This window comes from Siphateles boraxobius, unplaced genomic scaffold, assembly GCF_051911475.1.
Source record: "Siphateles boraxobius isolate OS27281-9 unplaced genomic scaffold, OSU_SipBor_1 8, whole genome shotgun sequence".
NCBI classification, from domain to species: Eukaryota; Metazoa; Chordata; class Actinopteri; order Cypriniformes; family Leuciscidae; genus Siphateles; species Siphateles boraxobius.
In genome coordinates, this window is record NW_027509208.1 from 18,491,902 (window position 1) to 18,519,517 (window position 27,616).

Consider the following 27,616-nt stretch of genomic DNA (forward strand, 5'->3'; position numbering starts at 1 on the left):
GTACAGAGTAGACAAAAGCTGCGGCAACAGGTTGCCGTCCCTGTCATTTGTATACGGTTTTCTTTAAATAAGTGTTTGCTACTGTAAATATTCAGGCCATAACAGCTTATCTTGTGAACAAAGAGTTCATACACAAACTTTAAGTTTAAATAATAATTTTTAATGTTGAAAATGTCTTACAGCAATATCACAATGCTGTTGTCTTCATCATCTGAATATCAGTAGCAACAGTGGCCCAGCTCTGTACAACACTGCATACAGAACACAGCCAATCTATCATAACTTGTTTTATCTTTAGATCAATAATATTATTACTCTGTATTATTCATAAGCTTGATCTGTGTTTACAATCTGGGTGAAGAGATCATGTCAAATGTCTGTTAATAGTATTCTGGATCTGTCATGGTCACTTTCCAGCTTCTGGAGTCTAATTAGGCCAAATATCTCATTCCAAGTTCCATTTTTGTAAAATCATTAGTCCATCTTGCTGCAAATGGACTTGGATGGCCAAAAGAAAAAACGACAGGGTGAACGGTAAAGAAAAGCAGTAACAGGAAACAGGAGTAGTATATTCCACCCACATGTTGTCAAGGCCTCTTCACTTAAGAGTGACTCTTCACAGAGTCTTCTTGGCCTTCGTGGTCTGTCTTGAATGAATCCAGTGAAACAAACTCCCCCAGGTCGGCTCAAAAGGTTTCTTGTGGCCTTCGGGTCTCCGGCTTCGTAGCAGGAAGGCGAAAGGAGCCTGTGCATCAAGAGTCAAACACATTTTCACTTCCCTTGTTTCTCCAGTGTGTTTAAGGATGAGGCAGGTTCATGCGGTCCTCGATCAGGGTGTTGTCCACGCCCTGCGTCTCCATGCACTGCCGCACGGTGGCCAGCACTCCGTTGAGACGGCGGTCGAGCGCGCTGAGATGCGGCTCCGTCAGCACCGGAAAGGCGGGATCGTGGGCTGTGGCCTGTGTCATTGCTGAACTCAACACTCCACCTTTCAGCAGGTTTAGCCTATTCCAGGTGGAGACGCGGATCCTTTTGGATACGATCAAAAAAGAGACAGAAATAACCTATCAAATCCTTTGTGTCTGGCTCTTCTAAGAGCACAAATGAAATGACAAGATGCTTGTACTTTTTTAAGATTAAAAGTTTGGGATTTTAGATTTTTTTTAAATGTTTTTGAATGTCTCTTCTGCTCACGAAGGCTACAGCACAACAGTGTGAAATATTATTACAATTTAACATAACTTTTCTATTTTAATATATTTGAAAATGAATGAAATGTTGAAAACAGTTGTGCTTAATATACATTTTTCAGGATTATTTTGATTAGTGTTTAACATAACAGAAATTATTTAAAATAGATTTTCTTAGTAAAGACTTTTATAATGTTACAGCCACTATTGTTCTGAGGCCAAACTTTTGAACGGCGGTGTATATATTTTGGAGCAATGTAAAAATGCTTATTGTCATTAGTTTTAAGTAAAATGTTGTTATTGACATTAATTACAATATGAATGTCAACTAGTACAGGTTGTTAGTTGATTTTTCTAACGTAAATTCTGTTTCCAAATGCATTAAATTCAGAAATCAACAAATCGTGTAAATATCGAATAGAAACAAAAAATTATATTGGACTCAAACAACCAAGAAACAGAGACCTTTTTCTTCTTAATTCCAAAAGTTCAGCACACACAACTGATGGTGTCATTCATATAAATTAACCTACAAAATAAAGCTGACGAACATGTGAACTACCAACATATACATGCTCCAGAAGAAAACTGTGATTTCTCGATTTAAAAATAATACAATTGTGGCAAAACATTCAATTCAAAATAATCAAAAAAAACCCTGAAGATTCGCCCAGCCCTACATATCTCGTTCGGAGAAGCCATTTACTCGTGTCTGTGTGTGTATGTGTATATATGTATATATATATATATATATATATATATATATATATATATATATATATACATATATATATTAGAGGTGTAACGATATTCAAACCAAACCGGAAAAACGCGATACAGAACCCACGATTAGTATCGCAGTTCTCTCATGGCGTACCGAACACGCCCCGCCCCCTGCAACCCCGCCCAGCCCTGTCTCATTGGACCTCATGTCTTATGTGTACACAAGGAAGTCAGTTTTGTAGCCTAACCACCATTAACACCATATAATAGCAAGCTCCGTGTTTTGTTACTTTCAATAATAAGCAAGGTGTAATCTTCCAATTATGTCTATTTGATCACGAAATTCAAACAATAAATGCCGTTTTGGCGCTCTTTGATGTGGCGTGAGTCGTGACAGATCTCTGTACTTGCTCCTCATTTCAAGCGGCAGTGCAGAGCGCAAGTAAACGTGATCATCTCTTCCTCAGTTACAGAATAAACATAAATGGACCCCTGAAGGTATGTTGAAAGATACAGTATACTTGTTGAAAGGCATCATAACTTGTGTAATCGCTCAATCAGTGTTTCAGCAGCGGAAAGACGTCAATAAAACAGCTTTGTCACATAGCATTATATTTACCTAAGCAGGCTAGTCATAATTACAGTGTCCACAGCTTGTTGGTTCCTAGAGAAATGAACTCTTGCACTAAATAAATGCACTATATTGGCCTATATACTAGGCTAGATTTTAGTTAACCTGTTAAGGATATCTTAATTATTTAATGTATGTTTAAAATATCTTTAATGAAAATGACAGCAACTTTGTAAATTATTATATTTCAATAACGAATTAAAGTAAAAACATAAGTTATGTAAAATGCAAAAACTGCCTTATGTTCAGTTTACATGTTTTCTCATACAAGGTGTTGGGTGTTGATTATTATATCTAAAAAATAAATAGCATCTGAATTTAGGCTTAAAGTCTAGGCTCTTTTGTTAACCTTTAATGTTATAGTAATGTGCTGGCTCCATATAGTTTACAGCATTAGCAGATCTTTTTTAAAATCCTTGCAAAACGTTTAATTTAATTTAAAGACGAAGACAATTTTTTCATTAAACCACTGTTTTAAAAAAGCAATTTTAGCTTTCTAAACCCCACCGAACCGAGACGTCAAAACCGTGGGAAGAACCGAATCGTCAGTTTTGTGTATCGTTACACCCCTAATATATATATATATATATATATATATATATATATGTGTGTGTGTGTGTGTCACAATAGGGGACAAATAACTAATCGCAACTTCCGTTTCATGCTGACTTCAAGGATCACTGTGTTTGTGTGAGTACTCACATGCAGCACTGATAAAGAGGGGCGAGAATACTCCTCTCATCCAGAGCGGGGTTCCCAAAACTGCAGGAGAAAACACAATTTCAAACTTCAATCTTGCATCTTGTCCAAAAAGACAAAATCCTTTCTTTAGATCACTGTTTCTCAAATGTTTTCAGGTGGAATACCAGTTCAACAGACTAATTTGTGCTTTACATGTATATAATTGAAGTCGAAATTATTCAACCCCCATTCTTTTGACTTGTATATAGCCAAATTCTTTGCCATGTTTCTAACATGAAGTCAAATAGATATTTCATGTGTTCTAGCTCAAGCACACCTGGTGCAACTAATGAAGCCCTTGATTACACCTGTTTTGCAGATTTGTGCTGTTGTGATGAATTCTATTCAGGGGGTTGAATCATTTTGACACTGCATAAGTCATTAAAAGTTAAATTTTCAGTTGAATTTGGGGAAACACTTGGTACATTTGTTGTGTTGAGGTATTTCAATTACTTTTGTTTGATTTGTTCATTGCAAACAGCTGAAAGTCTGTAAATTTTGACAATAAACTTTGCAATTGGGGTTGAATAATTCCAATTACAACTGTGAAGTCACATTTATTTATATAGTGCTTTTTACAATACAGATTGTTTCAAAGAAGGTTTAGAGAAATAACAGGAAAATAATGCAACAACGTTTGTTTCCAGAAGAAAATATCACTGAATTGATTAAGCTGGACTATATATATATCTATATATATATCTATCTATATATATATATATATATATATGTCCACTCCGGAGTAAACCGTGATGCCATCGTCCAGTTCAGTTCTCATATAATGGTGTCAATGCAGGCAGATCAATATTATTGTTGAATATAAAATTAAATGTTAAATTGAATGTCCCCAACTTTAATATATATATAGATATTTAAAATATATATCGATGTATATATATGATAGATGTTTTTTTCTATAATTTCTTGTCCATCAACTTGAAGATGAATGAATCTCTTCATTTTTCATCTGTTTCTTTTCTTTCTACCTTTTGGCGTTGTCCAGAAGTATGAGCATACTGGCTCCTCCATCATCTTGGAAACTCTCATAGTGATGGCGGTCAGCATTTCCAATAAGGTAATCAAAGATGGCTGTGTCGATAACATCCAGGAGCCGTGGACCGGCATCATAAGGGGGCATTTTCTTCACTGCCTCGCAGTAGCTCTCATCATACTCCCACCTAACACACACACACACACACTGATCAACACAATCAATAAACACATTCTAAAGTAACTAAATCAGTAAAGACACATCCTCTTGAACAGTGTTCATACATTGACTCCATCGGCTTTGGATAAATGTGAATTTCTCTTCAGAGTCTTAGAGAAATCTCATTCTCACTGTGTTCTGGGTGTCAGATGCTTAGCGCAGGTTTATGTGCTCTGAAAACCCATCAGGTCACCTGGCAACCGCTCAGAAACCACTGTAATAACCACTGTGCTTTACAGGGGGCTGATGGGATGTTAAAGAGATCAGCGCTCTGTCAATGTGTACACACACACACACACACACACACACACACACACACACACACACACACACACACACACACACACACACACACACACACACACACACACACAAAAAAAGATTCCATGCGGTTCATGTGAAAAGGAAAGACAACATTTAGGAAAAAAGGACTGATTTTCTTACCATTTACACAGTAAGACCTAAACGTATGAGCAAAACTTTCCACACTGCAACATCAATAGGGATTTTTTAGGGGGCCGCCCAAGTGAAATGCAACTATATGATGTAATAAAAACAATTTAAAGCAACTTGGAGTACACAGAAGAGGAAAAAAAGACAATGCAGAAATTGTCCTTTTTCGCTCAACAAAAAAGCCAATAGGATTTTTTGTATCACTGTAGAAAATAAGCTCTGTGACCTGTGTATTCATTCTTACACATTTGTTTCATCATGATATTCTTCAGAAATTAACTTGAGTCGCATGACTTCAACATCACCAAAAACCCATTTGAAAGACTCAACGAGTTAGAGACGATGGAACCAGAAGTGCAAAAACTTAAATTTCCAAGTTTTAGGACTCATTCCTGTAGTACATCAAGGACATTCAGAGCATATAACAGGCAAAACTGAACCTGAACAACTGATCAAGACATTTTGTGCAAACGGATAACAAACGGATACATTCCGTTTCAGAGAACTTCAGACCAAAATATCTGTGTTTTGCTGTTTAGTAGTCACAATATGAACTGATTAGTAATAGCCAAACTAGACTTGTGTTTCATTAAATGGCTGCTGAAACCAAAAGTTTCCAGTAAAGTGTCAAAGATAAGGTTAATATGTAAAAGGGTTTCATGCATTTTATTCTGATCTGCAGCATCTAGTAGCAGTGTTGGAGAGAGTACACATACCATGTACTTGAGTTAAAGTAAAGATACTTAAGGTAAAATATTACTCAAGTAAAAGTAGAGGTGCTGCCTTTAAACATTCACTTGAGTAAAAGTACAAAAAGTATTTGCCTTCAAATGTACTTAAGTATCCAAGTACTATGATTTTTTTTATGGCTATAATGTCCTATTATAATTTGTCACAAGACTCATGCTTAACTCAGTTTACGCAAAGACTAATGTCACTCTTGGCACACCAATCTATTAACAAAATGACATTAATTAGTCATGTATATATATATATATATATATATATTTGTAATTAAATACATTTGTGCGTTTACTTTTGGAGGGAAGGGAACTGTTCCCATAAGGTATAATACATTTACAGTATTTACTGTATATATTTTTCTCAAGCGTATATGATCATACTTATTAACATCCTAAAGTTATGATACATTCACATAAACCTGCACAACGCCATTATATATATATATATATATATATATACATATACATACACACATATATAAGGGTGTAACCTTGGTTTTGGAAGTGGGGGGGATACAAAATGGAGAAAATTTTTTTCGTTTTGAATCCCATTTCCTGCATTTACATACATTTAGGGACTATGGTGATACAAAATCCAGGAAATAAATTGATTTAGACTACTAAAGTATGTATAAGAAAAAGATGTCTTACTTTTTTATTGTTTAATAGATTGCCAAGACTTGAGAGAATAATTTTATAAAGTCAAAAATGTTAATATGAATGAAAAAATGAAATAAATAAATAAATATAATGATTTTTTTCTTTTAGAAATTATGTGAGACCTAATTTACACTGTAATGTAAAAACAACATAAAGACAGTATATTTTAAATAATTGTTTAATAGCATATTTTTATGAATGAAGGCCAGTATCACTGATATTAATATAGCTACGGATGTCTCCATTAAAAGGATTTCTGATTTTGAAAAGTGGGACATGTCTCCCCCTGTCCCCATAGGAAATTGAAACACACACACACACACACACACACACACACACACACACACACACACACACACACACACACACACACACACACACACACACACACACACACACACACACACACACACACACACACACACACACACACACACACACACACACAATTAACTCACTTCATTTTGTTCACTCCTTGCAGATATAGTGCATTCAAATGCCATACACTATATAGGGATTAGTGAATGAGTGAACGAGTGAGCGGTTTCGTGACACAGCGACTGTGTCGCAACGTCTATGTAAGCAACTCTCAGAACGGCTCTGGTTCGCACTTAGTAGATACTGTTAATTCAAGTTCAAAACAAAGCGCGCGCTGTACTGTGATTGGTGACTCGTTTGACCAGTTACGTTTTTAACCACTAATAAATAAAAAGGAACGACTGATTTTGAAAATGTAGTAGAGTAAAAAGTAAGATATTTAACTTGTATGAAATGTAGTGGAGTAAAAGTAAAAGTCTCCCCAAATTTAAATACTTCAGTAAAGTACAGATACGGAAAAAAGCTACTTAAGTACAGCAACGAATTACATTTACTTCGTTACTGTCCACCACTGTCTAGTAGCAGCAAACAGAGTGTAGACTTTAAAATACTCAAAGATAATTTGCTAATGTCACACTTTAAGTTTGGAGGGGAAGTTGTGAACTTCTGATTGGTCAGTTTGAATATCGTCAAATGGTCAAGGAAGGGATGAAAGAAGATTGTAACAGTTGCTTTATCTCGGTCTTTGTTCTGGCTCTTTTCCTCTGGGTAACATTTTACATATATGCTGGGTACGATTAATGGTATTCATTTTATCTCATACATCTATTTTGTAACTATGTTAAGACCTTGGGCATTTTTAGAGTAGTTTTTTTCTGAGTGACACACAAAAGTAAAGACTCATAACTCCAAAACTATAGCAAGGACACCTTAGTCAAAAGGTAGGTATCGTTCGATAGAACACTTAGAAATTTTCAGAAAATATACATTACATTAGGACACTCTCATGCTGAGAAACTGCTGAGAAAAGACAATACATATATAAATTTATTTATATATATTTCCTATTTGACATGGAATAACTCAGGAAGGAAATAAGGTAGGAGGAAAAGTATTTTTTGGTGAAGTTCCCCTACATGTGAACTGCATCTGGATAAAATTGTGATAGCATAAAATAATCAAAAGTTACAGCTTGTTTAGTCCTCATATATTTGGAAGTGATTTATAAAATTATTGTTTTCTGAGTGACATACACGAAAGTAAAGACTCATATGTACTTTACATATGGACAATCTCCTGAAAAACTGCTGATAAAAGACAAAAAAAAAAATAATAATATAAATTCTTCCTCCATCTTGTGATCAGCGCAATTGATTATTTTGTGTTTGGGCTCTTTGTAATCGTGAGCATCTGCTTTTAATAAAGAGGTTCGATTTTCCACAATTCATACATGTTTCATGGAGTTTTGAGTGAAAACATCAGATCAATCCTCCAGCTATATACTTCATTGGATGTGCGCCTGTGCAGGTTAATGTGTTAGAATCCATGAGGAATATCTTTAGATCTGAGTGACAGATTATGGTGAGTTTGGGCTCTTTTTAATTGTAACAATCTGGTGTATATAATGATGTGAAATTGTCTACGATCTTTGCATGCTTCATGAAGTTATAAGCGAAAACGCAACCAATGTTTGTAGAACTCCATGAGGGATATCTTTAGGTATAGGTGATGAATTATGTTGACTTGTTGTAATCGAGTATGAGTATCTGCTGTAAATAATGATGTGCCATTTTCCAAAATTGGAGCATGTTTCATGAAGTTACGAGCGAAAATGTAAGGCTGTAATCAACCAAAGAAAATCTTGGTCGACTGAAGTCCTGAAATTTCGACTAATTAGTCGACTTGGGCGGGAGGGGACGCTTTTTTTTCTAATGTAAAAAATTTTAGATTAATAGCTTCGCAGTACTTGGTAGCCTTGTCCGCATAAATGAATTATACAAACATATTTATTAAAATAAACTTGTAGGCAATTGCAGTATATTAAATCGTTTTTTTAACCTAATTATTTTGCACTGAAATGACACACCTCGAGTCTGTCGGCTCTGACAGCGTTGCATCACGTGCACCTGCGCAATATAGCCTATGATTTCTGAAAATAGTAGGCTACTATGTCAACTAGTGATATCAACACAAGAACTGTTGAGGAATATGCAACATAATTTAGACAATTGTTTTTGTCATAATTTTATGATAACTGACAGACACTATCATTTCAGCCACTCTGTGCATGTCCTCTGAATTTGGAGCTCAGCTTCGCGGCTGAGACACGAATAGACTATTAATTTAAAGATTTTACTCTTAAACACACAAGGCAGGTCCACTTTAATGAAAATATAATATTTATTAAACAGAGCAGAAACAAAATAAAGGTCATAACTGAAAAATAAAGCATAGGCTCAAAACAAATACAAACAGTGGGCACAGCGCAATTGCACATTAGGCTCCAAAAAAAAAATAAACAAAAATCCAATAAATAATACTAGAAATAAATGGTCACAATAATAAAAGTGAACCATAAAATGTTTCCAGCATGGTATGGGTGTGTCTGGGGGATGCTACCGTCGTTGCGTGCGGGGGCACCTGCAGTTAACTTATAAAACGATTATTACTAATTGGCATATTTCAATGTTTTATGTTCATTCATATAGCAACTCAAAACAGACAGGGCAACTAAACGCAAACAACTTAGCTAACCATTTTTAGGTGATATGCCATGTTTGATGTCGAGCTGTGATATGCAAACTTTGCCTTTGACATTTTTTTACAATTTTCATAAAACACTGCCACACTCCCCATGTCTTTGACATGGTAGATTACTCTGACAGTAAATTAAACGCTAAATTCGGCAAACCACCATGGATGATGCAGACCAATGCCTTAGTAGTTCTTTTTTCAATCTGTCTCCAGTGGGTTTGACTAATCCAAAAAAGTGAAAACAAGGGGAGTGTTCTGAAGACAGACTGTTACCTGTGAAACAGGGTTGCTCTGAAAACACCCCCATTAGCAATTAGTGATGAAATGAATGTAATGAAATTAACGCGGCAAAAAGTCAACCAATCAGAATTTTAGTCGAGCCAGAACGTATCGACCAATTAATCGACTTGTCGACTGGGAGATTACAGCCCTACGAAAATGTGACACAAATTTCGCATCCTTATATTATTTACAAATGGGTCTTGTGGGGCTTCATGTACAAAAACTCGGTCAAGTTTAGTAAAAAGCCTAAAACAATTATGCTTGTATTCTACTCCGTGAGACCTTTCAAATGACATATGACACATGACTATCTGAGCTGTATGATGTATTTGACATATTGCAGTACATTGTACAAAGAAGTATTACATAAATTATGAAAACAGCTTTTTTCTATTTATCAGCAAATAACTCAGCACTACATAGGAGTTAATCAAATTGGCTACATTCTATGTAAAGTTTAGAATCAAAGCTTTCAAATGATACCTATTTTGATTGAATTTTTTCGCAGCTAGACGGTACACTCCGTTTTAGAGGGACTACACAGCACTCGTTAAGAATTGATCAAAATGGTTAGACGCATTCAAAAAGCTGAGTTTCTAAGTTTTAAAATAATACCCATTTTGTGTTGTTTCATTCAGTGGTTGCTTAGTAATTTGATTTTGAATTAAATTTTCACGGGGACGGTGGACTGCTGCATCTCTATTTAAAATTTACATCTGCCATGGAAAGGAGACTGGAAACAATTCTGGAGACCAAGACAATGCGGTGACCTCATGTTTTTCCCCCTCAAAATAACAATAGTAATAAAAATAGAGCCAGAAAGGTAAGCATGATATTCAGGTTAACAATGTTATGGACACTACCCTATAATTAACAGGTTTGGCTCTTTCATCAATTACTATACAGACAGACTTGCTTTTCTTTTGGTTGCTTTTTGCCACATTTAACATAGCTAAAAGAAAAATTAATTATGCATTACATTTGTATACAAAAATCTCTTTCTCTAAACTATAAGCACAAAACTAAAAGCAGTGTTTGGTTTTGGTTTTGTGTTTGCAGGTTTTGAAATAAATTAAGCCTGATTTCAGAACCTATAGGCTAGTGTTGGGCGATATGCTCCATTTTCATATCGTCCAATCGTCAGCCCGTGAGATCGGCGATACACGATATTATCGTGAGGGGGCGGGGCTTACTTATTTGATTATTAACTTGATTATTTACTCATTAATTTGCTTGTTTTATTGCTTCATTTTATATGAGAATATTTTTTTAAATTTTGCTAGCAAAGGTGGAGTGTTTATTACTAGGCTACCAGGTTATTTCGAGGTAAAAAAGATCCTAATCATTTTTGTATCTGACTTGAGTATTTCAACATGTCAGCGGGAAATTTACAGACACACATGATCCTCTCATGCCGTTACAGATGCAGCATTTTGTCTGTACTTCTGCACGAGATGAAAACACGTTTTAATAATTTCTAAGTTCAAGAAAGAGTCAGAGTTCGCATATATGTCCTCCCACCAGTGCTCTCTCTGTCTGGATGCACTTCACATATACGCACTTCAATAAGCCCAAAGAACGCGGGTTTAAAATGCCGGGAGAAATCAGAGTAAGGGGCAGAAATCTAGCTGAATCGATCGGTTTATACTTAAACTTATGACTTGACTCCGATAAAGGAAAACAGGTTAATGCGTTTACATGACCACATGCATTGTCAGTTTATTCAGAATAATCGTGTTGGAACGTGCATGTAAACGCACTCATTCTCTGAAAGTGAAAGTAGAAACTGATCGAGCTTTTAGCATCTGTTGCTGCATTAACGCCGCATTCTCTCAGAGACGACGGCGACTATCTTAATTTACTGGCTTAATATTTCACTTGTGAACCTATACGATGACAGTGAAGAAATTAGAAGAACATTTCTTCTTAAACAAGTGTTTGAAGCTGCTTTTGATTTTCAGAGATGGCAGAGTTGTGCTGTGTTCGTGAACTAAAGACTGGCCTATATCATTTTAGTGATATTATTATTATAAATATTTATTTGTATTGTTTTTAGTGTTATTAGTGTCATTAAACATTTTGTTAATGTGCTATGGAAACAAAATACTGATGAACAACGATGCCGTTTTCATCTTGGATCTGTATAAGATATGTGTGCGTCTGTTAAAACAAGCACTGTTGACAATTTGTGAATGGATCACCCTGCAATTCAATTTTGATGTGGGATGTAGGCCTAGTTTTTCATTCTGTTTTAAAAACATTTTCTTAGAGGAGTCCTCATAAGCGCGCGTCGGTGTCGTCGCAAGTGTTAGGCTATGCGGTGATGTCGTTATGAATTTAGGCAAGGCAAATTAATTGTAGTTCCTAATATTAATTTAATAATACTAGCTTTATAATAATACTACTACTAATAATATTTTAATACGTTCATGGTAAAACGAGCCAATTATCGTATTGATATCGTCAAAAGCATCTGCCATCGGCGAAATCTCAGACTAGATACTATCGTCTATCGGCACAACCCTACTATAGGCTAAACACAAAACTAAAAGCAGTGTTTGGTTTTGGTTTTGTAGGTTTTAAAATAAATTAAGCCTCATTTCAGAAACTGTGTCTTAGGTGGTGGGAAAACTTGTAACCAAAAACCCTACAGTCAGAAGTTCAATGCTCTGTGCTGTGTTTTCACTTTAATCAGAAGTTCCTGCACCACACAACATGTGTGAAAATGGCAGTGACTATACTCTAAATGCTGGACCATCCCATCATTGACTAACTCAAAGGCCAACAGTGTAGTAATGCTCAGTGAAAGTCCCCGTTGACCCCTCATAAACAGCCCAACCACAGACCATCAAGCTGAAACTGCACTGTACCTGTACACTCATTCGAGTCAAACGTGAAAAAAGGTGAAGGGAGAGAACCAGTGAAAGACAGATAATTACTATACCTGGCGAGTTTTCCCTCTCGATATGTGCGTCCCCACGGGTGTCTGTGTTTCTGCAAGGGCCAGACGTCAGGAAGCCACAGGGTAACCGATCCCTCCATCACATCCCCTTCTGCACACGCAGGCTCAGTCTCACGACAGTAATAACACTTCCCATAGAAACATGTATTATTTCCTACAAGAGAGACAATATTATCAATTACCATTGATAATATTGCTTAAAAAGATGTCTGGAAGGAACTGTGCTGTTCGTGAAAGGATTGTTTTGAAGTGGAGAGCAGTTGGTTATGAAAGCTTTTTTTGCAGTGAACTCAAAAATACTGCTTGACTGATGCAATTCTGTTCAACAATATACCTTCTATTACATGCCATTTTTTAATGGAAATAGAAGGATGGAACCCATGGAATGGAAACTTGTACTTCCTTAAGTCCCGTTCACAACACCAGCATACATTTCAATGGAGCTGGCGATTTCCAACGATGTGAGTTTTGGTGGCAGAACATTGTATACCCCCAACTGCTACAGCAAGTAAACAGAAATGGCATACTGCTAAACAATGGCGGACTGAGATCTATGCTAATGGACCAGATTGTCACCAGTCATGGATGGGGCTTTTCTACTCTTACTTAGGGGGAATAGGAGTATATAGGGATAATAGGGAGTAGGGAGAAAACAGAATCCACGCTTTTGGTTAATTATTTATGGGGATTATAAAAGAAGTATTGGGTGGATTTGTATAATTATAGGCTGGTTGTTTACACACACTGGTGTTCAAACACCTTATAAAAATGAATTTTGCTTAATAGGTTTAACCTTTAACTTTATGCAAATGAAGAGCGAATATTAATATCAACAACCAATAGGAGTGAAGACTGTCAATAGTTCAGGCGTAACTGCAAAGTTACTGTAAAGTTCAGCTAATTTATATAGTGATTTCACTGTTCAATATCATTGGTCAGTAAACATATAGGATATCAAAAAAGATATATTTATTCATAGATTGATAGTTCTTGTTGATTAATGTAACTAGCAATTTAGCACATATGGAGTTCATATTAAAACAGTTTTCTCTTCCTTCTAATGTTCATTATTAGGGACAAGAAAACTGGCTTATACTGCCAAATTTTGAATTTGACAAATCATTAGTTTAAATTATATTTTGAAAAATTGTTCATCTGGTTAATGATTTTTTTTATGCACTAGCACTGCTGTAGTGTGTATAGAAATAACTTCATCAGCAGTCAACAATATTTATCATCTGTGATCGCACGTCTGGACAGATATTTAAAAAATGCCATCTACCAATAACAGAGCGACAGCACTAGCAATGACTTGCATCGACGACAAAGGTAGTGTGAATGGGGCTATAGTCTTCTGTCATGTGTAATTTCCAGGGGCCAGTTTCAAAAGCTATTTTAGACCGGTCTATAGTGTTACACAAGTCTACAATTTGCTCATAGACTCGTCTAATGCAAGTTAGACTGTTTCACAAAAATAAAGACTGACTTAATTTAGACCAAAAAAATTAGACACCTTACCCCCAGGCTAACTTAGGTCTAACTTCTGTTACCTTGGCAACCAGCAGTAAAAATCAGTTACTTTACAAACAGCCAAAAGAAAAGGGAAAATGGCTCATAATTTGTGGTTGTTTACAATAACATGTTTTTTTGTTTTGAAAAGTGTCTTATTTTACCCATAATGCATTGCAGTCCTACTTAAGATGGTCAGAGTCTTAAGTGCTTTGTGCAACGGTCTGATTTAGATATCTATCTGAAAGTCTGACTATCTACTATATCTAAGCCATAGTCAAAGTCTATCTTTGTGAAACCGGCCCCGGTGGCTAAAACATGGAAAGATGCATTTGATGCAAAACATGGAAAGAAACATTTAAGAAAGATGCATTTTCAAATCACAGCACCTATCATTCGTGGCATTGTTTTTTGTGTTACAGAGAAGAAAAAAAAAAAGAAAAACAAAAAAATATATATATATATATAATGCCAATTCGGTGACCGTTGATTATTGTAGTTTCAACAAAATTTTGTTTTATATATTGGTCAGATGGTCTCTTGCTGTCTGAGTAAGGAATTTTTGTCTAATACAAGCCCTAAACTGGACTAGACTTTATGCTGAGAATCAAAAGTCTGGTTTTGTGACACTTTGCCCCATAGCTTTCTCTCTGGCCACATATCCTCATTAATACAGGCTCAGCATATAAACATGGCAAGCAGTAAAGCTGCTACTGTGACAAACAGAAAAGAAAAGCATCTAAACGATGGAAGTACTTTGCATGAATTTTATCATTAGCTTATTTAACCCAAAGTGAAGAAGTTTTTGCTACAGTCTCAAAAGTGGTGTTGAGAATTGTGAAATTTCACTTGTATTTTATGCACAACTGAAATTTAGTATCATGACACCAGCAGGTGTGGAGCACAATTTTCTCTTTTCTGTGATCGAAAAGTGCGGAGCGATTACAGAATAGAGAAGGAAGAAAAGAAAAAGTGTAAACTGACCGTGCATTAGAAAAGTGCTAAGCAGTTGATCTGTAGCTACTGGCTTTATCTCTGTACGCAGATTCATAAACCTCCCCACCACCAGGGGCGCTCTCCTAAAACCCAGGATCCTGCAGGAAGAGATCAAGAAGCTCATGATCCATACATACAGTAATGACACATCAGCATACAGTTGGTTGTCAGACTAGCGGCCAGATTTACCAAACAGGGCAAATTAGCGTGAGAGCACAATTGACCGTTCGCAAAGACCCTGCCCCCTTTAATTACTGTTGCTATGGCCGACAAGCCACGCCACTCTCACGCCCCACCATGTTCTCACGCATTGAATAATACATCGCGGAGCAAAGAGGACACTGACAACGCAATGACAGACAGGACAGAGCAGGTTACTTTTGATATGAGAGTCTCAACTTTAAAATAGTCATTTTCGAATGAAAGTGAAACTATAAATACCGTTTTATGGCTCTTTAATGTTTCGTGAAAGATCTCTGTAGCGCCGCAGTTAAAGCTGCTCGTGAACCGATCATCTCTTCCTTCCAGTTAATTTATTGCATCAAATAAACATGAATGAACATCAGAAGAAATGTTGTTTCAACCATGGAAAGACGTCAGTACACACCGTTTTTCAAGTTCAAATCGACCAACGTTAATCTACTAACTCTCCTGACTGCTTTGTCGGACAAAAATGGCGGATTATGATTGGTCAGATCGCCTGTCAAATCAAACTTCCTGCGAAGGGTGAATTCCACAAAAGCGCAGATGGGAGTGTAAAGTTCAGCTTGTGATCTATTGACGACACTCAAACTAAAGAACAGTCAGATCATTTCCATTATGACCAACGCAATCTACCAGGTAGCGTCTAGTTGAAGATGTGCTTTTATGGGCGGTAAATAATGGCGCAAACACCAGTACATTGACGAGCCCAAACCTTAGAAAATCAGCTTGCGTGATTCAATTAAATACTCTCCTCATAAATTTTGTCTGAAAGGGAAACGCCTACAAATGCATTTGTAATAAGATCAGCCGCAAAAGTAACCCTGTCCACGCCTTTGCAGCGCTCATTTTCCCACTGCGTCTTTAGTAAATCCTGACAGTAGTTTTTTAACACCAAAATGTTTGCGCTGGTAAAAGGTCTGGCCCCATGTAAGATTGGACAGGGTTTTTTGTGCACTACTTGTGATAGTGTTTCAATTGATCAAGATTACAATTAGGGATTTTCAGTGAACAAATTGTGCACTGTGTCAACTAGAGAAGGGGGTTTCGAACTTGGGTCTGGGACACAGTAGGCTGCAAACGGGTCCATGGAAAAGTTCAGAGAGAAATATTATTCTACATAAATAAAACAGATTTAAATCATCTGATATTATTACTATTGACTGATATTCTGCTTTCTAAATACTGGTAGCATGAGATTAATTATTTTAATCTATTGACAGCTATAGTTTTAACCGTATTCTAATATTCAAATTTTCCAGATAGTACTAATCTCATTTTTTTTCCATAATATATAGGGGTCTTTAAAATAGACTACTGCTCAAAAGTTTGAGGTCAGTAAGATTTTTTTTAAATGATTTTGAAAAAAGTATCTTATGCTCACCATGGCTACATTTATTTGACAAAAATATTTCTGATTATTATTATCAATATCCAAAACAGTTGTGCTCATATTATACATCATATATATATATATATATATATATACATACATACATACATACATACATGCATACACACACACACGTACACAGTTGTGCTCAGAATTAATGGCACCCCTGGTAAATATGATCAAAAATGGCTGTAAAATCTTTCTGATCTTTTATTCAAATAATTTGCAAAAATCTAACCTTTCATTGAAGTAAAAGAATTGAAAGTGCGGGGGAAATTACATTATGAATTAAGTATTTTTCTCCAAAACATGTTGGCCACAAATATTGGCACCCTTCAATTAAATGCTTTTTTCAATCTTCTTTTACCAAGATAACAGCTCTGAGTTTTCTTCTATAATGCCTGATGAGTTTGGCGAACACCTGAGAAGAGATCAAAGACCATTCCTTCATACAGAATAACTCCAGATCCTTCAGAATCCCAGATCCATGTTGGTGATTCTTCTCTTGTGTTCACTCCACTCATCAGGTCGGGGACTGGGACAGCCATGGCATAAGCTTCATTTTGTGCTCAGTTACCCATCTTTGTGTTGATTTTGATGTTTGTTTTGGACCGTTGTCCTGACGGAATTGCCAACCATGGCCCATTATAAGATTTCTAGAAGAGGTTGTAAGGTTTTGATTTTTGTCTGTTGGTATTTGCTAGAATCCACAACACCATGTATCTGAACAAGAAGTCCAGGACCTCCAGCAAAAAAATAGGCCCAAAACATTAAAGATCCAGCAGTATATTTAAAGCTTCAATATGTAATTCTTTTGCCGCTAGGAGTCGCTTACCTCTTACAATAACAAAGGCGTAGGTTGATGATGCATAAGCGGAATTATGGAACTTGTCGTCATGCTTAAGGATTTAATAATGTTTATGGATGAGTGAATACATTGAGGTTTTTAACATGACTGTGGTATGAAGCAGGTCGCGATTGCTAATAATGATAATAAATGATAATTGCTAAATAGAGACAGATTTCAGCGTCACACGCGAGTCCCGCGGATATAAAGGAATGAGGACATTTCATTCTACCAAACTACCCACAAATGCTGAATTACTACTCACGCAGGTCAGTTTATTAGAAGAATGAAACTTGTGAGGTAACGCAGCGCTGTTTCACTTGGTCTACACTATCACACTAAACTGCATTTGAGTGTTGAAAGCTATAATGTTATTTTCTTTTAGTTTGTCTGTATGAGACTAGCAGTAAGTTAGATCAACATTAGAATAACATACTGATCATATTCTAACATTTCATCATGTTGAGCTATATAACATTGATTTGTTTTATGTACATTTGCTCACCTGTCTAATAAAGTATCTCTGTCAAGTCGAAGTTTGTCACAGATGTGGAGCTCTCGGCATCTTGATGACGCAACGCTGATATTGATCCTCGGTTAAGTTCTCCTTTTATCCCAAAGTGTGCTTGCCATGATCCATAATGTTTGAATGAAACAACAACAGCGTGAGCGTGCCGCTAGACGTAATGCCGTTGTCCACGTCTGTCACCATGGTTACTATGGCAGTACGAGCGGAAACCAGGGATAACGCGGATATCACGTCATTGACAGGTGAAAAGTGAACATGGACGAGCCATTATTTAAAATCGGAATTTCTCTGAAATTAAAAATCGTTGGGGATATTGTAAGTACACAAGTGCAGGAAATATATCACACTGTGAAAGTGATTTTTGGATATTTTATTACAAAAATCTTACATATTGTAGCTTTAACCGTAGCAATGGGGTACTTTTTATCCCTGTTAGCACCAAACACATCTGGTGGGTTTGATGCCAAAAGCTCTTTTTTTAGATTCATCTGACCATAGTAACCCAGTCCCTTTTGAAGTTCCAGTCATGTCTGACAACTGAATATGCTGGAGTTTATTTTTTGAGGAGCGAGGAGGATTTTCTTGAAACCCTCCCAAACAACATGTGATGATGTAGGGGTTGTTTGATATATTTTTTTAGGTTTTCTGACCCCCAAGACTCAAGTAATCTCTGCAATTCTCCATCTGTGATCTTGGGGAGAGTCTTTGGCCACTCAAACTGTCCTCCTCGCTGCGCATTAAAACAACATAGACACACGTCCTCTTCCTGGCAGATTCGTAACATCTTCAGTTGATTGGAACTTCTTAGTTATTGCCCTGATGGTGGAAATGGGGATTTTCAATGCTTTAGCTATTTTCTTAGAGCCTCTTTCTATTTTGTGAAGCTCACCAATATTTTGCTGCACATCAGAGCTATATTCTTTGGTTTTACTCATTGTGAAGGATGATTAAGAGAATTTGGCCTTTGCGTTTCCTCATATTTATACTCCTGTGAAACAAGAAGTCATAGCGAGACAGTTTCCTGTTCCTAGTCACCCTGGTATGATAAAAAAAGGTAAATATTAATGGGAATATACTTCAGAGATATTTTACTCGTAACAAATTCTAGGGGTGCCAATAATTGTGGCCTGGCCAACGTGTTTTGAAGAAAAACATTTATTACATAATGTGATTTGGAGCTTGGTGGCCATGGACACTATAAATGTTTGTATGGAAAAAAAATGAGAGAACAACTTTCTGTGTGCCACAAAACAAATGACCTTCATATGAGTTTGGAGCGACATGAGTGAGTTCACACAGTATCCTCTGGAAATCCGAAACATTGCCTGGCAAGAAGCTTTAGTGGAAAGAAAACCGTTTGCAATTTGCAAATTACACTAACGATCACAGTCAAATTTCTTTTTTTGTGTGGCCTTTTTTGGATGGGACAGTAGAGATTTTGACAGGAAAGTGTGGGGTAGAGAGAGAGGGGAACAGGATCGGAAAAGGACAGTTGCGCTATATTTCGCTATCGGCGCCCACCGATCAGTCAAAGTTGACAGGCAGGAATGTAGAAAGATTCTAGCTGAACCAGCTTCTAACACCATGTTTGCGAACAGTCAATAAGCTCATGCTGAACAAGGTGGCAAACAAGTCATATGAAACCTTTGTTCAATCTCTAGTCAGAACATTCTAGTTTTGATCAGTCATATTGCTTACAAGTGTAATGTATTTGAAATTTCATTGTCAGGATTATTATGCGGTGATGATTTTCTGATGTATAAAACACAGTTATGTAATTCAGAAGGATAATTCTGAACTTTGATGTTTTAAATGTGTACAACTGAGCATTTCTGGACGTGTTCCAGGGGTTAATTTTTACTGAATCGAACAATTCAATTTGGTTGTATATGAGACGTGTGAAAAAAACAAGGTAAAATCAAGATAATTATCACCCTAAAACACTGTCCACAGTTGGAGAAATGCACAATTCCCTGGTTAATTACTTGTTATAATTATGCAGCCCTAGTGTGTGTTTGTGTGTGTACATTACCTGTCCAAGTGGAAAGCAGCAATTTCTGCATTATGCCGATCGTACCCTGCATACGGCTCTCCCTCGACCACATAATCTCTAGTGTACCTAATAATGAGAGAAAATGAAGTAGATGTATACAACAAAGGCAGACACAAAGATGAAACTAAAAGTACTAGTGTTATCCGTGTCCTAATGAACTCAGGCCAACCCAAGTGTGCAAGCTATTCAATTCAATTATTAGTTGTCGTCTTCATGTCTGGAATGTCATGTTGTGTATACACACCCAAACTGAATTCTCATGGGACCAAATTACATAGGGAATAATTGACGACAGGCTGTTGAATTATTAGAAAAAAAATTGTGTCCATGTTTATTTTTCTAATAATTCAACAGCCCGGAGTCAATTACTCCGCTTATACTACAGTTACCACAACTCGAAACATTGTTCAGATGATGCATTTCAAGACGTTTGTCAAGTTGTTGTCACTAAAACGCTCTTGTATAAGTGTAATACTAATTTCTTACGCATCTAATCCCATGCCTCCGTTGCCAATTCCAAAACATCATTTTAGGTTATTAACAGAGGTTTGAGCCACTGATAGCAGACTAATGCTGGGGACACACTTAACGACTAGCTGAAACATTAGACTGAACTGAACACACTTACAGACTGTATCCATCGACTGCAGCAGATTTTAAACACCGACTGTGAACACAGACTAAACGCGACTCGGCACGTTTGGGTCGCACGTTTGACACAGCATTTTCTCATTCAGTGTGGACACTGTTAAGTAATTCGTCTATCTACTCCTAACGTAAATACACACACACACACTCCCTACCTGTTCTTACTTGTTCCTTAAACAGCAGGATGTAATGAGCAAACACAATATTCTTTTAATAGTTTCAATATAACCCAGGATAGTATCCAACACACAACGCCCACATAAGTCTTAACGCCAGACCAATTTTTCAACAGACACTTGTTGGGTAGACTGAATATAATCCTATAATAAAGTGGCTATTACACCCACAAGAAACATGAGTACTGTGGCCATGGCCTGCTTGGAAACCTGAAATACTTATTTTTTGCCTGTCCAGAATATATTGATGTTATTAAGGTTAAGAGTGCTGCAAAAAACAAACAAACATTGTTTTCACATGAAGGCAAATGCGCAGACAGCATTTATTCTTCCATGTCATTCTGAAACTATAGACACTGCAGCAGATTTTTAAAAAAAAGAAAGAAAAAAGTAAAAGCTCAAAGTAATAAATACTCCAGGTATAATAAATACTCCAATCTATTCAACGTTATTCTAACTTCCTATTTGGAAGATATCCCACATTCCATTTTGAATGGCACACCCAATTGGGGGCCAACATGTTCAGTGCGCATGGATTGTGAAAGCTCAGTCTGGATGTGAAGCCATCACAGATAAGGTGTGTTTGATCGATGACCTCAGTGATTAAGGGCAGCAGGAGAGTTTCCTCACTTATCTAAAGTCCCTGTAGATCCATGATAAATCTAATAGGCTCAGATGAGAGCAGACAGCTGAACTCACCTCAAGTTATGTCAGATCAGCTTTGAGCTTTAAACGCACATGCTGTTTTATTCGAGAAAAATCCTGGTAATACTTTACAAATAGGTTAAATTTGTTAACATTAGTATAGTATTTTATGATAGCTAATGCATCAACTAAACATCGTTTACATCATTTATCAATGCAGGCTGATGTTAATTTACAAATACACGGATTCTTTTTTTTATTGTTTAATGTTTGTATAAATTAATACTTTTATTCAGCAAATATGCATTTAATTAATCAAAAGTGACAGTAAAGACATTGAAAATGTTACAAAATAAATGCTGTTTATTTCAACTTTCTATTCATCGAATCCTGAAAAAAATGATCACAGTTTCCAGAGAAATATTAGCAGCACAACTCATTTCAACATTGATAATAATAAGAAATGTTTCTTGAGCATCAAATCATCATATTAGAATCATTTCTGAAGGATCATGTGACACTGAAGACTGGAGTAATGATGCTGAAAATTCAGCTTTACCATCACAGGAATAAAGTAAAATTTTAAAATATATTAAAAATAGAAAATTATTTCACAATAATAATGTTTTACTGTGTTTTTTATCAAATAAATGCAGGCTTGGTGAGTATAAGATACTTATTTTAAAAACATTTGAATGGTAGTCTATATGTAGAAAATACATTAACCTAATTTAATAAATGCTTAGAAAATGATTTTGGATGGTTGTAGTTTTCTACTGCAACAGGAATTGTCCGTTTTTGATTTCATGGCGACTCTAAGATGGGCGGCAGGTCCTTCAGCTCCACTGCCCCTAAACCCAGGCTTGCAGATATTTGGTTATTAATTGTTTGTGTCGCAATTTCTGTTGCTTCCTGTTTGTATTTTTGTTTCACTTGTATTCTGTTCTACTGTAGTTATGCTCTTGCTTTACTACAAATTATGAAGCGTGCTCATGTCCCTGAAAGGCGGAGTATAAATAACAAAGACTATTATCACGTCTCTTATTCATTCATCTCTTTTTCTATTTTACTCACTGGCTTTTTCGTTCTCTAATTTGCTCACTCGCTCTTCCCCTCACTCTCCCTCTCGCTAAATCACTCACTCCTTTCATTTGAACCTCATTCACACTCTCATTACTTTCTCTCTTTCGTTCCCCATCTTAATCATCATCTCCTCACCTCTTGGGTTTGAATACCACTTTCTGTCCTCCGTCGAGCACCAGCAGGGCTTTCAGCTGCGTGCCTTTATAGCCCACATCCGCCCTCTCCACGCGAGCGGTGGCCAGGGCGTTCAGCACAGGGGCGAGCTCGGGCGTCTCGTCCGGGTACACCTCCCGCGGACCCACCCACTGGGCGGCCACTTCCCAGGGCGACTGCAAGGTGTGTGTGAGGCGAGCTCCTTTGGCCAGGGCCAGGCTGGCCTCCATCTTGCGGAAGGCTCGGAGGTCCCGGCGGCTGGCGGCCGATCCCTCTCCTCCATCCAGCAGGAAGACCTTGGCCAGGCCGAGGAGAAAGAGCACAGCGCACAGCACCACCACACGCTGCTTCAGCTTCATCACCTCCCGCAGCCACCACGCCTGAGTCTGCCAGGAGATACGCACTCACGCCTGGGACATGGCACTGCCGGCTGTCTCACCAACACCACCACCACTCAGGCTGGACAGGGGCAAGGAAGGAAGACACTTCCTGTGAGAAGAGAGAGAGCGCTTGTCATTTTAACTGAGCACAGTTTTTTGACTCAGAATAGGTCTATCATGAGCCAGTGCTGTTATCTATTAAGGCTGTGAACAAAACATTATGTTTAGCGCACTTCCCGTTTAATAACTGTGATAATCTTTGTGCTTTGTTACTTTTGATAGTCTCAGCTTTCAAAATGTGTACATTTTATGACGAATTTCAAACAATAAATACCGCTTTGGCACTCTTTAATGTGGTGTAAATTGATAATCTCTTCTGCTTTTCTACTAGTTATAGCACAAAATAAACATGAATGAACATCAGAAGGTATGTCGATAGATACAGTGCAACATATTGAAATCTGTATCATGTCGTATGTAATCGATAAATCAGCGTTTCAACTGTGGAAAGACATCAATAAAACAGCTTGTAAACTTTCACATAACATTTACCTCAGAAAAGCCATTCAATGTCCAAAAACTCGACAGTTAGCTAGAAAATGTTATTCTAGTGAGGAACATTTTCTAAATAATATGCACTATATTACGCATTCATTATATTTTGATTTAAACTGTTCTTCAATATTTAATGTCTAAATGAATCCATCGAATGAATGAATGAAGTAAAAATTATATCGATAACCTATTTTACAGTGTCCTTGTTACACGTTACATGTAGTTACTATAATAATAACAATAAATTATGCATAATCACATGCAACTAACCCTAAATCAAAACCTAACCCTATAGAAAGTACGTTAATTATTATTACTCAGTAGCACTTAAATATATAATTTTACATTGAAAAAAAGGACACCTTAAAATAAAATTTAACCATTATATCATTACAAAGTAATTATAAAAACTGCCTTATGTGCAATTTAAATGCATGTAATAATTTTCATTTTAACCTTTAATATTATAGTAAATGTGCCAAATGACAGGGTTACAGGTTTACAGCATTAGTTCAGCTATTTCTTTTCCCTTGAAAAAAAAACTGGCTATATAAACACATCCTTATGAATCGATATCGAATCGAATCAATATTGGAAACGGATTAAATCATGAGATTTGTGTCAACACCCTATGATTTATCTTTTACTGTGAGACTGACAATGACAGGCGCACTTCACATAAGAGCACTCACTGATGCAGGAGAGCTTCCTCCGTTATATAAGGTTGAGTGTGTGTGTTAGCGTTTGACGTGACAACCTCTCACACACTTCAATCCTGCTAACACATGATCTGGAGTCCAGCCCAGTGTTGTGTTCAGGGTGGGGCTCAGGTGTGTCTGTCTGTTACTGTCTGGAGGACGAATCTGCTTTCTGTGCCATCTCTCTGAGCAGTCTTGATCTCCTTAAAGAAGAAAAACACGACAAAAATAAGAACACAAAGCTTACGGTGCATTAATAGTTACAGCAATGCAGTCTATCAGTTTATTCAAAGACATTCAAAATGCTGCTTTACTGTCACTTTTGATCAATTTAATGCGTCCTTGCTGAGCAGTGTAGTCCATATATATATTTATCTTGTACAGTCAACATACATACAAGTCGTATATATATAAACTTGTGCGTGCACATGAACACATCACTACTGTGATGAATTGTAAACCGAATGGTTCACTTTGATGAGAGGATGGATTAGGCCGACTCTGTCTTATAGCAACAAACGTGCAAGACTCATGATGGATCTCAGAGTGTAAATAAAAGAGAGAGAGCAGCCCAAGCAGAAGCAGCAGTCTCTCGGCCCAAACTCACTGAGGTGCTGAGCTCTGGCAAACACAGCCTTCCTGATCTCAGCCCGGGGCTTATCTGTGTTTGAGACTTATACTTAACACACATACACATTTACTACAGCGCTCTGTGAGCTCACAGAGCCCACTCACGACAACGCCATAAAGCCAATCGACTGGCAGACTTCCACAAAATACATCGCTTTGATTATTGAACATAAGATGAAAAATCACAATGCAACGTTTTTTTCCTAATGCTATATCAATCTGTGTCGATTCTCTCTGGTGCCTTTGTGAAGAGCAAAAACATCTCTTTAGACCTAAGATTCATCTTGGTCATCCAAGGCTTTGTGGGCTCAGTTAAAGAGTTTCAGGTCAATAAATCTTATATTCTATAATTATTTGCATGCACTTTTTTTAAACATAGAAATTGGTTTTCTGGGATGCACTTCACTGAACTGAACATTGTTATTGTATCCGTCATGGAGTTTCACTATAGCTGTAGCATTTCCAGCTATTGCAGTTCCGTTTTTGAATTTGTTTGGTCAAGTGGTATGCCAAGAGTGGAGCTATTGAGTCCAATAACTGAACTGAAACATTTCACTGTTGTGTTCCAGACTAAAGTATGTGAGCAGAGAGGAGTGAGGCTGAGCATTCAAAAGTTTGGGGTCAGTAAGATTTTTTTAAGTTTTGGAAAAAATAAGTCTCTTATGCTATTTTGTGATTCTACAAGTATTGCAATTTTTCTTTGCTTTTCTAACTCTAGACCATGGGGGAAATTTGAATGATATACTTATACATGATGATGCAGGTCATATATCCGTAGAAGTCTCTTCGTCTGCCATTTTTCACTTTCTCGCGTCCACTAGTAAAACAAAATGTACATCATGAAATACTCCGATACAACACATATCGCCCTCTGCTGAAATAAAAGAGGTAACTTTGAATAGCCTATATATTGTTGAGTTTATATATAAACTATAATATATAAAACTTGAATATAGTTCAGTCATGAAATCACAAATCCAAATTATAACTGCATCAATATCACCCCCCTTTTAAAGATCAGGGTAGTAACTGGACCCAACACAGACCCCATAGGGACCACAGTCATTGGCGACAGCCGTCTTGCAAACACTGGAAAACATCTTGCATGAGCCTCTAACAGAGAAAAGCTCTCACACAGAAAGTGTGTTTTATCCATATTTAAACAACCCTGCATTTTAACACTACTAGCCCAGATCATCCAGATCTCTGCAAATATCTGGTCTTCGGTCGAGTGCTCAACGCATCATCATACACATCCACATCCAGGTGAGTAAGTGTAACATTACATCCATCATGACCGCCTGCAGCATATCCTGTACACGCAGGCACTAATGATACACACTCCGCCATTCATACGGATTCCAGCTACACGCTAACACACGGCTGCCACACCTAAACTACTAAACAAACAGGTTCAAGTGTAGACTTGTACATGGTAACAGACGGGCTTTTACGTTTAACTTAAGATGCTAGGTGATGCTCTACTGCTGTCATAGGTTTAAACACACCTAATACTGACTGTTATCATATTTACGCAAATACAAGCAATCAGTTGACATAAAAACAGTTTATTTAATATACAAAGGTTAATAGAAATGTGTATTTTCACAGTCAAATTAAGCTGTCTTGAAATTGTATGCATTTTAAACACTATATAGTGATAATGGCGGTTAGCCAGCTAGCCCAAAATTCCCTCGTTTTCTTCATATTATAGCGATAAAATCACCAGAGATATAATTCAACACCGAGTTCCGAGTTCACCTAAGGTGGACCTCTTTATATGAGTGTCCGTAGTTGCTGTTAGTGAGTTATAGTCCTAGTTTTTAGTCAGAGTATACCCGCACGGCTAACAGGCTAACAGTGCAACCGTGACATTTAAATGTTTCGACTCACCCTTGCGCTAATGACGAAACATTAAAACAGAAACCCCCCGACTCTCAGTCGGTCGCGGTTAAGACGCGTTTATCATCGATATCCAGCCGTCTGTCCGTCAGGCTCCATTCACTGCCGCTCGTGTGTGTGATTCTCTGTGTGCGGTTCTTCCTGGCTGAAAATGAACACACAAACACACACAAACCCTCCGCGTCTTAAAGTGAACACGGCATATTAGTGTTCGTGTGCATTTAGTTATAACAGAATAAAAAAATAAATCGAATAAGTATCGTCATTTCAATTACGGTGTACGTCTTCCTATACACACGTTGTGTTTTCATGTTTTCCATAGACATGATTCTTATACCGTAGGTCAAGCAACAAACTGTAGGCTATATTCTATCCCCTTACACTAGCCTATACCACCTACCCGTCACTGAAAACTTTTTACATTTTCAAAAAACATCACTTAGTAGGCTATGATTTATAAGTTGTTACCCTCATGGGGACCAACAAATGTCCATCTTGGACATTTTGTCCCCATAACGTAAGGTTTACCGGGACACGCACACTATGAGCTG

General features: G+C 37.0%; 1 protein-coding gene and 1 long non-coding RNA gene across 4 annotated transcripts in view; one reads left to right on the plus strand and one right to left on the minus strand.

The window, feature by feature from the left end:
- Window positions 1-27,616, plus strand: part of LOC143729317 (uncharacterized) — a 591,772-nt gene that overhangs the window by 401,523 nt on the left and 162,633 nt on the right. The window lies entirely within an intron of this gene.
- On the minus strand, window positions 139-27,449 carry fam20b (FAM20B glycosaminoglycan xylosylkinase). Of its 3 annotated transcripts, XM_077220490.1 has the most exons (10): window positions 27,057-27,449; window positions 25,915-25,980; window positions 24,528-24,736; window positions 22,883-23,389; window positions 20,175-20,261; window positions 15,161-15,270; window positions 12,650-12,821; window positions 4,272-4,463; window positions 3,247-3,306; window positions 139-1,029 (listed from the first exon to the last, which is right to left on the minus strand). In XM_077220490.1, the coding sequence occupies exons 4-10, from the start codon at window positions 23,257-23,259 to the stop codon at window positions 798-800; spliced, it is 1,230 nt and encodes a 409-aa protein (XP_077076605.1). In that variant the 5' UTR covers window positions 23,260-23,389; window positions 24,528-24,736; window positions 25,915-25,980; window positions 27,057-27,449; the 3' UTR covers window positions 139-797. The 3 variants fall into 3 exon arrangements, with proteins under 3 accessions (XP_077076605.1, XP_077076606.1, XP_077076607.1); XM_077220491.1 differs by lacking the exon at window positions 25,915-25,980 and having other exon boundaries at window positions 27,057-27,396; XM_077220492.1 differs by lacking the exon at window positions 25,915-25,980 and having other exon boundaries at window positions 24,604-24,736; window positions 27,057-27,236.